The following is a 13,028-nucleotide window of genomic DNA, read 5'->3' on the forward strand; positions in this document are numbered from 1 at the left end:
GTCCAAAGACAAAGCGTTCTCACTCATTTATTACCTCAATTACTGATACACTATAGTGGAAAAATGAAACTATTTACAAGACATTGTGATATGCTGCCAGCATGTGAAATAAAGTGTCGTTACCTCTCAGTTGGATGAGTCGTTCTGTGAAGCAAAGCCGGCTACATTTACTCAGGAAGAGAGGAACTAGAACACCAACCATTCGAAACGCACAACATGGATGTCGCAGAACAGAGCTGAAGACGCGTCCGTCCCGGGGTTCTGAATCACGTTTTGATTTGTAACCTCTGCGTGAAAAGTCTTTAAATGAAGTCGCTCTCTTATTTGAGGAGCTTATTTTTACATTGAAAAGTCAAAACTTTCCTTTTTAGTACATTCAAAGGGAAGGTTGAATTAATCTAATCCGAATTTTTCAGTCCTATTTAATGTCTAATCCTAGAAATTAAATGTAATCGAAGCATTTCACAATATTTAGATATTATTTTAATTGACAGGATTATTCCGTTTCTCTTTGCCACTCTTCAACACGTCACTTAGATAAATAGGAAGTAAACAGCTGCTTGTCTGTATCTACGGTCGGAGCGATTATTTTAAAACAACTGGTACTGTAACTTGTAGTCACCAAGTTTTCACTGTAAGAAGTTTTCTACACACCAACCAGATGAGTCTTGCTTGAAAACCATCACAAACATGTGAGGTTAACGTTTTGGTCAAATGAGAATAAGATTTCAGAAACCAACTCTCCAGTTTATTTCAGGAAAAACAAAAATGATATGTGGAACAGCATCTTATGCCTCTTTCTCTTGAAGTCTTTGAAACATCAAGACATTTTTAAGAAAAATCTAGCTGCCGCAGCCAGAAAAGTTGACTCTCATTGGGACTTTGGTTGATCTTTCAAACTCTGTGCCCCTCCCTTGTGCGATATGTTTGCATCAAAAGCCTAAATTTAACCGAGTTGAAGCCAAAACACAACCCAGAAGTCATAGGAACCCAAATAATTGAGTTTCAGACCCCTGATCTACAAGACGATCTCCCTCTATGTGCTCCAACATTGTGAAATGTTGAAGACGAGTAAGTTTTGCCCTATTGGGAATGAAGGCTTACATTCTAGCAACAGGTTTTCAGTGAGTCTATTACAAGCCATTGACAGGTGACTTATTTTAAAGGCTTTTCACACAGATTTCCATTGAGTGCCAATAAGACAGGAGTTACAGACGATTAAATACTGCTGCGTGCTACACACATAGGACGGTCTCTCTGCTGCAAACAAAGCAGAGACATCAGATGGTCGGACCTGGCATAGCTTTAATGTTAGCATCGGAAAGTTTTAACAGGAAGATCAAGACCTACATTAAATAACATATGACTATCATTTGTAACTGTAAATACCGTTGAGTAGCATCCCTTGGCAAGAAGTCAAATATCTCGTCACAATAGAGTTAAATAATCCAGTTCAATGCTGAGCAGCTTAAGTGCTGGACATTGTTTAAGTCGGACTGGTTTACTGATGAGTCAACAAAGTTATAACCTCATCATACCGAAGCTGGCGCAGAGTGGGACTTTAAAACAAAACAAGCAGGTACACAGAGGGGGGCTGCACGTGTTTGGTTCGGCCTGAGAAGGAAGGCACAGGGACGGAGCATGACCCACGAAGCTGCAGCCGACGACACGGCTGACCGTTCAGGTGAAGCTGAGGAAGCAGCGGCCAGCGCTAAAAGTCGCCGCCCTAGCAGCTGGATGAATGTGCAACGAGACATTAACTACTCGTATTTGGGCCTAATGAGTCCAAAGCGTTGCGACCAGTCGGCAGATTCTGTCACTCAGAGAACAGCTCGCCTGTTTGCTCCCCTAAAAAAAAAAAAAAAAATGTATATAATGTCTGCCATCATGCAAGACAGAAACGTGTGCGTCTCCGCCTGCAGTCGGTGCAGAGGATTCGACCTGCAGCGGTGACTGAAGCCGGATGGAGCCGAGTGCGGCGGCGACGGCGTCTAGGTGAGGCTGGCGTTGGAGCTGCTGGTGCCGCTGTTCTTCCTCTGGCCGCTCTGGACCACAGTGGGAACCTGCAGGCCTGTTACCACCGAGAAACTCCCATTCCACACCTGCAGTGGGGGGGAGCACATCCAAGAACCGTTTTCAGATCTGTCACTCCAGCAACAGACGCTTTGAGAGAGAGTTTTCTCACCATGAAAGCTGGAATGACGGGTTGCAGGAACTTTGTTCTAAAAGTGTGCATCAGCTGCTTGGTTTTAGCGTTGTAAAATGACAGAACACCTGCAGAGCAAAAACCAGCAACAATCACACTTTGTGAAGAAATCCTTCAGTTTAAACCTTTGGCAGCTCACCAGGTCTGGCTGCACATCAGCCATGCCCAGTCTAGACCAGAAGCTTTTGTACCATTTTGTTTTTTTTTAAATGGTACAAAATGGTCTGAGTTATTTTTCCTACTTCAATTGATATAATATGGCCTCCTGCACTTCCCATATCTGCAGGCTCTGTTTCTACACTTTTTTTCAGCCATTATGAAGGTTTCCTGAGGGAGTCTTCCCAAGCGAGCAATAAAGTCAAGTCTAAGTCTAGTTGCTAACAAACTGTAACATGACATGTTTTTCAGAGCTGCCTTTAAACGCAGAGAAGCTTGTGCTGGTTTTACACCTGTGGATCAGGAAACTTATATGAGTAGTTTTACTGCACTGTACTTTATACTTTTACTTGACTAATATGAGCTATTGGTACTCTTGCTTGTGTAGATTGGTTTTGATTTAAAGAAATACGCTTAAAATCTTGGAAACATCCGTTATATATGAGCTCATGTTTAAGCTAATCTCAGCACAGTCACTCAGCATTTCCTATGTGTCACTTGTTTACATCTTTATTGTTTATTTTCTTTTAGTAAGTATGGTTATTTGATTACATATGTATTAAATACAAAAGCCTGCTTACTGTGTCCTCCCCCAAAATCAGTCACCGCCCTCCCAGCTGAACTCCTCGCCGCGGTCTCACCTTCGTCGTAGTTGACGTAGACTCCGACAGTGTTCGGGATGGGGCAGTCCAGGGTGCGCGCCTTGTTGTTGTGCTTGGCGGTGAGGCTCTGCTGCAGCCAGTTGTTCAGGTGGATGCACCAGGAAGCGCTGCTCTTCCCCAGCTGGTCGAACCTGCCCAGGCTCCGCAGAGCGATGCCCACGGCGAACGCCTTGCTCTCCTTGTCCAGCTTCACCTCCCAGTACTGCTGGCCAGCGTCGATCATAGTGTCGGCTGTCGGGAGATGATATTGCACGATCAACGCCTTTCTAGAGCTGCAGAGGCAACTGACCAGACGAGAAACATCCGACACCATGTGTGATGTCTTGCAAAAATATTCGTACCCATCAAGCGGTGTCTCATTTTTCATGCTATGCCTGCAAGCCTAAGTGTAGTTCATGTGAACGCGTGCGACAAAAAATCTTGTTTGTGTCGCTTTCGTTCTAAAGGTTTAAAACAAAAAGAAAAAAAAAGGTTTCAGGGGTCACATGAGGTCAATCTGCAATACCCAGCCAAACTAACAAAATCAAGCAAAATTGATTCAGATTCATTTTGCTCTAAAACTGATTGGCACAAAATGTTTGATTTCGTAATCAATTACAAATAGAACATAGATTAATTCTCTTGTGGACGTCAACTTTTTTTAAGGATTCATTCGAGGATTCAAAGAACTTCATTGTCTCACATTTACATGTTTATGGTCCCAGTTTACGACTTCACAGCACCGTTTCATGTTTGCTTGTTCATTGTGTTACGTTTTCATCATGTGAAGCGCTTTGCATGCCTATCAGCCTGAATGTGGACATGCAAAGACATTCAAGTCTTTTGTTCGTCAGCCGTGCGTTGCTCTCACCCAGCACGGTGTAGGACTCCGCGGTGAACCTGTCTCTGCCCGGCCGCGCTGTCGGCGCTCTCTTGGGGGACATCAGCGCCGACCTGCTCACACGAGAGACGGCTGCTGGAGACCCTCAAAGCAAACACCGAAACGTTCCTCGCGTGCAGCGGCGGAGTCTTACACAAACCTGGCGGGGGAGTGCAGAGGGGAGTTGGTTCTGTTCTTCTCTTTGCGGATTTCCTGCACCTTTCCTCCGCTGCTGTCCCACTCCACGCTCAGGTCGTCCACCTTCAGGTTCTGGTGCGCCGAGCTGGAGTCCAGTTTGAAGGTGAACGCTGCGGGAAACAACAACAAGGTTTCAAATGGATGGGGATTTGCAGCTCAAACGGAAGAACTTTCTAAGCCTTTCTATGGTCATCAGATGAAACGATTAATTAAAAAGTCCGTCTACTAGTTGAGTAATCAATTAATCATTAGCTGGAACATGCGGACATTCCTTGAAAGAAAACAAAAAATATATACATTTTACATTTAAGACAAAAAAAACTTTGTAAATATGTTCTACCCAAAGTTTTAGCTTCACACAATTAAAAGTTTGTATAATAAATAAATAAATCCACTGACCCCTACAAATACCATGTCATTAAACCATCTGACTATCCAATTATTAATTCTACTAAGAGAAAAAAAAATACTCAACAGATCAGATCATCAGGTATTCAGTTTTAGCCAAACAGAAATGGCTGAGCTTTAACGTTAAAAATGTTTTTTATCTGCAGATGCATCCATTGCTATAAATAATCAAGTGTTCAATAAAAGAATGTTGTTATTGCATTTTAGGCATGAAAACAGCAAAAAAAAACAAAAAAACAATTCTAATAGAAACTGAGTCAATTACATATTTCCATTAATTTCCAATGTTGAATAAAAAAGCTAAAGTGGTGAAATGGAAAACAATCTGCAGAATGTGTCAGTTTTTAACCGTCAGACTAATCGATTACCAAACTAATAGTTAGTTTGCGGCCCTGCTGGTTATCCCACCGTGGGTTTCTATGGTGACTGGCTCGGAGAACTCCCCGGCCACGGCCTTGTTGCACGCCCTCACTCTGAACGTCATGTAGCGGGTGTCGAAGCGCAGGCCTGAGAAAGGAAAAAGGAGCACTGAGTACGTAACTCTGGTCAGAGCTTAGCCACGGATCTCTGGCCGCAGGCCTCCTGCTACCTGTGAGCGTGTGCTCCGTCTCCCGGATCCCCTCCACCACCATCCAGGGGTAGTCCTCTCTGATACGCGGCGGGCCCTCGTGGTTCGTTCGGCGGTGCTCCAGGATGTAGTGCTCTATCTTGTTGTCGGGTTCCGGTAGGGTCCAGACGATAGTGATGGTGTTGTCACACACTTGGCACTCTGACACCTGGATCTCTGGAGTGGCGGGAACTGAAACGAGGAGGGTGAGAGCGGGTGACAATTCCCCTCAGACTCATTTCAGAACAGAAGCAGGTTGTGGAAAGGTCAAAAAGAGCTTGTCTGTTATTGTACTTTGAAATCACAGGACAGTTTCAGGTATCACGTTCTCCCACCAGGGGGCAGACTTCCGCCATTCAGGCTGACTGCGGTAAACCATGAACACTTTCCACCAAGGGCAAAAGGCTTGCCGTCAACAAAACCCATTTCCTGACAGCTGACCAGTTAACAGCTGTACATCAGGAAACAGTAAAACGATCAGCAAACAGCAGCTCCAACTCCTCCGACTATGAGATCCCTGTTAAGTTTTCAAAACCAAGGTTCCTTAGACAGGTGTGAAATGACAGATCTTTGTGGTTTCCCTTCAGAGCGCGACCCCTTTCACACTATGAGTCGTCATTTGACTTGCCGGCTAAGTGGAGCACATCGCAGGAAGTCCACATGTTTGACACAAAGCCTTTGTTTGGCGCTAAGCTCTGTTTTCAGGCTGTGCTGCAGACAAAGGCCCTCGCTGTGCGCACTTTTTGTCACCTTTGTATCGTTAAAAGATCTAATTTTACTTCTGCAAGTTGCTTGCTGTGCAACCTTGTGTTACCCTGCACGTTTCTGAAGGAAGTTAGCATCACTCAATCAGACATAGCTTAGGAGAAATAAATGTAAAGCTGAATTGTTTCTGGTGAAAACACACTTGATTTGTAACTTGGTTATAGCTCTGCTGACCAAGCTGACGTTGCTAGTGTTGCATCATGAGGTTTTTCTTCAGAAAATGCAGCTGGAAAAGCAAATCCTGCAGCATCACAACCGTAAGTAAGTTATAAAGAAATTATGTAGACCGTGAAAAACTGATGAATTGATTCACCATTTAACTTCGATTTGAAGCTTTTCAATGTTTAAGTAAAGGCACGGGCATTTAAATCATTACATTCTTCAAAACATAGAATAGCTACCGATCTGTGAAGTTATCTTCATAAACACGTCAGCAGCTGCCTCTGATGTGGGAGCAGTGTTATTAAAGCGTTTGAAGAAATACATGAGAACTTTATGTGAGTCCAGATCAGCAGCTTCTGCTCTCCATCAGATTTTCCTGAGGGATCCAGGACAAAAACTTCCTCTACAGATTTCAGGAGAGATCCTTTGTCAAGATTTCCTCGCAATCAAACTGAACTTGCTTGAGAACATTCATAACTCTGGGATTCCTGAATCAAGGAGACATTGTCTCTCTTGTCTCTGTGCGATCACGGCAGGTTGTTCAGAGGTCAGAGCCACAATGCTCTCCACCGACACAGAGATGCCGTAAATAGTTTTCTGACTGAAATCTTTGAGTGATGATATCTTTCTTCATAGGAAAGACAAATATAAAAAAAAAAGACTTTATGCTGAAAATACACATGAAAGTATGAATCAACACATCAGTTAATAGCCAACTACAGGATGTATGTTTAACTTATAAAATATGATAAATGGTCAGAGGAAAATTCCTTCATGAAGAGTTGCAAACATAAACACAGAAAGCACTGTACTTTATGAGGTTAAATTAGACACCGGTGGCCATGTGAACATCTCCAGTCAATTAGAATCACACAAAAAAATATAATGATTTCAGCAGAAGTTCATCGCTAAACAGGTTGGAAGTTCTCAGAGTGCTTTACTCAAGAAAAATAAAAGAAGAGTTAAGAGAAAGGAAAAGCTGTGGTATGAAAAGAGAGTGATGTATGTCATATTCATGACATACAGCTCTGGAGAAATGAAGAGAAACTACACTGAACCCCACTGAAAACCTCCTGGTTATTCTACTGAATGCATCGTTGTTTCTAAATGAATATCAACTTGTTTTCTTTGCGTTATTTAAGGACTGAAAGCACCACATCTTTTTTGTTATTTTGACCATTTCCCATTTTCTGCAAATAAATACGACAGTTTTACTTGGAATTTCAGAAACATGTGGTCAGTAGTTCATAGAATAAAAGATCAATGTTCATTTTACTCAAACATAAACCTATAAAGAATCGAATCAGAGAACTAATCATTTAAAAGCGTCTTAGCTGGGCGATGAGAGAAAGGACTCAACTGTTGCTCACTGGTCCAAAACTCAATTTTCAGATTTAAACTTGAGGATGTTATTTGGAAATCAAAGTCAAATGGGTCTGGATGAAGAGCGGAGTGGCATAGACGCCCAGCTGCTTGGGTTTCCAATCAGTCCAAAGTCAGAGCAGCCGCTCTTCATCCTTTGTTCTACCGACAACCTTTATGGAAACCTTAATTTCAGTTTTACGAGTTTCCATCTTCCGTTCCACTGCACTGAGGTGCGTCTGCATTTTGTTTCAGTCGGCGGCTCTCTCTCTGAGAAAAAGTGGAGCAAACCTGGGAGAAACTTGAGCCCCTGCAGCATCTCCCTCTCCTGGCTGAAGTCCACCATCAGGTGACTCATGTTGTCGCTGGCTTTCGCCTTCAGGGAGAGACGGAAAGCCGGGGCCATCGTCACGCTGCAGAAACGGGGACGGACAAAAAAAAAAAGAAAAAAACAGACACAAAACATGGAGTGGAAACAAGCGCCTGCTATTATTCGACTGAATAAAGACGATTCTATCTAAGAAACTGAGCAGAGCTACAGAGGGGTCAGGGGTCATCCAGGGAGGGGCTGACACTAGATGGTACAGACTCAAAGAGAGCAAACAAGAGCGTGCTTATTGTCTAACACATGGGTGTGGTGGCTACAGGTCTGAATGCATGCAATGCTACATTATGAGATGGCGCACAGCTCACAGGAGACTATTTCAAAAAAAGAAAATAAAAAAAAAGGGAAGCAATAGATGTCTGAGTACCGTACCTATCCTTAATGTCTTTGGCCGCCTGGGGACGAGAAGCACCGAGAGGGGAAAGAAACAAGGAGAGAAGAGATACGGAATGGAGAGAAAACTGAGTCCATCGTGTTTTTGCTTAACATGAAAAGTTGCTGAGAGGCTGAGATCAGCTTGCTGCGTGTGTGTAACAGATTTGTTCGTAGTGTGGCTGCTGGTACTCAGCATGAAAATGTTCAGATGAACAGCGAGTAGGAGGAAAGCGGCGTTACAGCAGCAGCAGCAGCTGCCGGCGGCGGCGGGGTCGGTCACCTGGGTGAAGCCGTCCGTCTCCGAGGAGCACAGCGTCTGATTGGCCAGCTCCAGCAGCTCCTCCGAGCTCTCCAGCGCTTTGGAGCAGGCGCTCAGCTGATTCTGAGGGGGGCAAAGAGAGAAAGAGGAGAAAATCTGGTAGATTCTCACGATTGTTTTCGGCATAATGAGGCTGCTGTGCTCCCCGCATCACTTGAGAGTCACAGCCGGGTCCCGGGGCTGCAGAATCCTGAACGAATATCCATTTAATATGAAACCTTTTTTTACATTTTTTTTAGTATCAGCAGTTAGGTGTGAATTAAAGCTGTAAAACTCTTGATTAATGCCACTAAAACATTTCGTCGTTTGGCTTTGCAACAAGAACTGACACCATTAATGTCAGCAGATGCTCATCTGCAGCGTAATTAACGGTATAATTTTACTTGCAAATGGCCAGGAGCAAAGCAGCGGCTGGTTTTCTTACACAGCTGAACGAACACAAATGATTGAGAGAGTGGAGAAAAAATGCTGCAAGCAAACAAACCAGAGCCATTTTGAAAACTACTCTTACGCATTATGACCGTCATGTGTTGTCCAAGTCTTTTGCCTTTGTTTTTCAGTTTTACCGAAAGCCATGAAATAAATAATTTGTACGCAGTTGACGTACTTATGTTGACGCCTCACAAAGGTATTCATTACCTGGTCCAAATTGTCAATTTACAACAACAAATTTCATTTTTTTAAAGTGTGTTATTCTTGACAAACCAACACAAAGAAGTGCCTACGAGTGAGATAGAAGAAAAACATGTTTTACAAAAGCTTTTAGGAATGAAAAGCTTTGAAAATGGAGCATAGGGTGTAAAAGTATTAGGTGGAGACAACCAGCGTGTGAAGAGGCTGCTCTGAATGCGTGTCCATGTGTCAGAAAGGCCTAGTCAAAGTCAAGAGCTGCAAAGCAGAATGGATAAAGATTTCATTTTACATGCGAAAAAGCTTTGCAAGGCAGAAACACACCATTTGCAGCTGTAATTGCAGCTGAATGTGGCTCTATTGGCTCAGGAGGAGCTAAGTAAAAAAAATGTTTTCCCAAAAAAGGAGGAAACAAAACAAGATTATGTTTTACTCTCTGTTGGACCCGCTCAAAAGATCCCAAGAAAAGTTCCAAGTTGTTGAGTGACAAACAAAAAACTGTGACAATTTTCAACTGGTCCTTCTGAAGTATCACGGCAATACGCGCAGCGGCTACCTGCAGCTCATACGTGCGGCTGGCTCTTTCCTGCTTGATCCGCGTCAGCATGTTCTCCTTCATCTCATCCAGAGCGGCGTGGAGGGAGCCGAATTCGGACTGCAGATCGTCCTGCACCCGGTTGGAGTTCGCCTGGTGTCACAGCAACCAACACAAGAATTTTTACTTCAAATCAGGGGAACGTGGCGTCAGGACACAGCCCAGTCAGAAGAGCCTGTACCTCCAAGTTCTCCAGGCTCTGTTTGAGAGTGCAGATGAAGTTGGAGATCTCCTCATTCTTCACGGCCAGCGTGTGAGTGATCTTACGCAGAGACTCCTAAGGAAAGCACAATATTATGAATGCTAGGTGGGCTGTGGGTTTCTCCTTTAACCGATCGCTGTCCTATAGCAGTTGATGCTGATCTAATAAGAGCTAAGCTGAAGTGGACGCACAAGGGTCCAGGCTCTGGGCTCCCTTTTCATCCACTTCAGAAGGGTTCATAGAGGGAGGACACTTCAGGGGCGACAGGATGCATCTATAATTTGATAATAATGCAGCCACACAATGATCCACAGATGGGAGTGGACTCACATTGTTACCCAGATCAGCCCTCCCCTGCTGTCCACCCACACAGAAAGAGCCCATTCATTAATAAACACTGGAAAATGTTTGCTGCGACAAGGCCCCCCTCCTCTTCCCTCCTCCCGTCCGGGACTGTTACAGTAATAATCCGTGGATAAACCACGACAGCAAACATTTCAACCAATTGAACTACTGGAAACTCCCAGTTCTGTCCCACAATCACACGACTGGCTAATTTGGCAGCCCCTCCGCCCGCTTCCTTTGTACACTACGCCCTGAAGACGGTCCTTTCCCCCCATCAGACACCTGTTTCTCCGGCCACAGCCCACCTTCTGGTCTCCCATCCTCCGGTTCAGATGCTCCGGCGCCGCTACAGCCGCAGACACCGACCGTATTCCCCCTCCGTTCCCCGGTTTGTGGTGTTTTAGCTCGGCGGAACTGGTACTGATGCTGCCGGAGTGGAACGCATCTTCGGGACGGACACCGATCACCAACGCCTTTGGGCCGTAGTGCTTAAAGCGCATGCGCCCGGACGGGATTGTGGGTAGTGGAGTTCCTGAGTTGTGACCTGAGAAAGGGATTATTATAAATAATAATAATAATAATAATAATAATAATAATAATAATAATAATAATAATAATAATAATAATAATAATAATAATAATAATAATAAGAAGAAGAAGTCGATTTTAGTATTTCCAGTATTTTTTATTTATTCATTTATTTTTTCCGTTATTTAAAATGTGTAATCTTAGTTCTTCCTCACTCATCAGATTGTACGCTTTCTATTTTTTTATATCTTCAGTCCTTATTGAAGAAGAAATATAATCGTTTTTCATTATCATCATCATCGTCATCATGATCGTCATCATCACGAAGGACAATTACGTTTCCTCTGTTGTCTGCACAGTTCTTAATTTTTATTTGTTTTATTTACTTCCCGACTTAGGTTAGTTTAACTCTTTATTGTTGTTGTCACTGACAATATTAATTTAATTCAGTTGAATTAATAAGATGTATTTTTTTCCAAACACGATGATGTAGTACAGAAAAACAAAGAAATATGATAAAACTCATTTGTCTTCACTATTATTACTAACAGTAGCAATAACAGTAATAAACCAAGTGAACACATGGAAATTAAAAGATTAAATAACAATATCACAAATAATTCACCATAATGAAAACTAATTAAAAAATGCAAATTAAAAAAATAATAATTTAAGTAAAAGATAAATTGTCCAAAAGAAAGTGTAAAAAAACCCCCAAAACAAATACACCAGAATGAAGCAAAAAAATTGGAGAGATTACTGATGGCTCAAAGTTTAAACATCACATTAAAACATGCATGAAAATGTTCATCCACTGAGATAAAAAAAAATAACTTACTGATTAACAATCCCTTCTGTAACTTGAAGGCACAAATATTCTGGTAAAGGCGTCACCAGTTCAATGTCTTGAGCAAATCATCAAAACATTAAAATATAATCAATTCTTGTAGCAACTGATCAGATGTGATTACAGTTGCTGATATGATGTGGCAATATTTACTGGACTTGTGCCTTTTACATTTTCTTTTAAGGTTTCAGGCTCTAGCTGTATTTCTTCAGTACATTGAGAGGGAGGGGGAAGACCTTCGACAAAGGTCTTCGGGCCACGACCCAAACCCATGATGGGACACAGGACTCGGGCCTTATAGACAGATTTGTAAAGTGCGCTACACAAATCTGGTCATGCAACCATATTCATGTTGACAGTTTGCCACAAAAGCATAAAGAAGTAACTGGTCAAACAAGACCAATAGAGACATGTTTGAGTTACGTGCAGACAGCCACTTGTGGCAGCCACAGAAACACTACATATTAACCACATCAGACCCACAGAAAGAATTGGTGGTGGGAGCATAATACTGTGGAAGTACTGTTTTTCAGAAGAGACAGGGAAGTTGGTTTGTGCTAATAGGAAGGAGGACGGAGCAAAATCAAAGGGCAACACAGGAGGGAAAAGAAGTCAGATGTTCACCCTACAACATAACATGTGCTTTAAACATACAGCCAGGCTACAATAGTGAGGTCTGAATTCAGGAGTTGGAGTGGTCTAGTTAAAGTCTACAAGTAAATCCAGAGAATCTGATGCAAGACTTGAAATTTCCTATGTGCCTCATTAATTTTTTCTGAATTTAAGATAACAATAAAATAAAAATAATAATATCAATAATAATAATAATAATAATAATAATAATAATAATAATAATGATGATGATCAGGATGTCTCTGGATGTCTAGACAGTGATTACCCAAGATTTCCTCTTCTCTCACTGGAAGAGCTGTGTAGTAGTACTTCTCTTTGGAAAATATCATAATATGTTTTTCTTTCCGTGTTAAATCAGAGCACAAAATGTCAGCAATTTCACTTCTTTAAAGAAAAGGTTCGGGTTCCTGTGCTGTCTCTTATTTTGATCTGAACAAGTCCTGAACTTCCACTCATCCGGTTTCTATTCTGCTGCAGCTTCATATTGAGCAGAGGACTTTAGAAACTTGAAGACTTTAGAGTCTTCAAAGTTTTTTTTGGCTTTTCTTGTAGCTCAGATACGTGTGTTGTTCAGAGTTGCACTGTGTGAAGACTGCTCTCTGCCTGCAGCCTGATACGACAGCCCACCTCAGCTCTGCTCAGTGGTGCTGTGGCTTGTTCTATGCTTCCTGAACACGGCTACACCACCGTCTCATCTGGTTTGTACTTATAGCATTTTACCACCAGACTTCACTTCCTCACTTCCAACGTCCCTCCGAGCCATCGAGCCCAAAACTGACTTCTT

The 13,028-nt window shown here is 42.6% G+C and overlaps 1 protein-coding gene across 3 annotated transcripts; it reads right to left on the reverse strand.

Annotated features, from left to right (window-relative positions):
* Positions 1-11: 11 nt before the first annotated feature.
* fsd1 (fibronectin type III and SPRY domain containing 1) lies at positions 12-10,709 on the reverse strand. 3 transcript variants are annotated; one of them, XR_008607079.1, is made up of 14 exons: positions 10,542-10,709; positions 9,871-9,966; positions 9,651-9,782; positions 8,426-8,527; positions 8,143-8,165; positions 7,677-7,798; positions 5,079-5,288; positions 4,898-4,996; positions 4,044-4,191; positions 3,875-3,957; positions 3,004-3,255; positions 2,186-2,274; positions 1,942-2,102; positions 12-1,848 (listed from the first exon to the last, which is right to left on the reverse strand). XR_008607079.1 is itself a non-coding variant. In XM_055046808.1 (13 exons), exons 1-13 carry the CDS (start codon positions 10,554-10,556, stop codon positions 1,992-1,994), a joined length of 1,488 nt encoding a protein of 495 aa, XP_054902783.1. In that variant the 5' UTR covers positions 10,557-10,709; the 3' UTR covers positions 12-1,991. The 3 variants fall into 3 exon arrangements, 1 of the variants encoding a protein (XP_054902783.1); XR_008607078.1 differs by having other exon boundaries at positions 4,038-4,191; XM_055046808.1 differs by having other exon boundaries at positions 12-2,102; positions 4,038-4,191.
* Between the last annotated feature and the right edge of the window lie 2,319 nt (positions 10,710-13,028).

This window comes from Poeciliopsis prolifica, unplaced genomic scaffold (assembly GCF_027474105.1).
Source record: "Poeciliopsis prolifica strain line A6 unplaced genomic scaffold, Auburn_PproV2 SCAFFOLD002, whole genome shotgun sequence".
Lineage (NCBI taxonomy): Eukaryota > Metazoa > Chordata > Actinopteri > Cyprinodontiformes > Poeciliidae > Poeciliopsis > Poeciliopsis prolifica.

Bases quoted from the DNA above. Each gene is read 5' to 3' on its own strand.
- fsd1 (XM_055046808.1), bottom strand. The intron at 8,166-8,425 runs GTGACCGACCCC...TCTCGTCCCCAG, and splicing joins AGACGGACGGCTTCACCCAG to GCGGCCAAAGACATTAAGGA. The intron at 2,275-3,003 runs GTGAGACCGCGG...TTTGCTCTGCAG, and splicing joins CTACGTCAACTACGACGAAG to GTGTTCTGTCATTTTACAAC.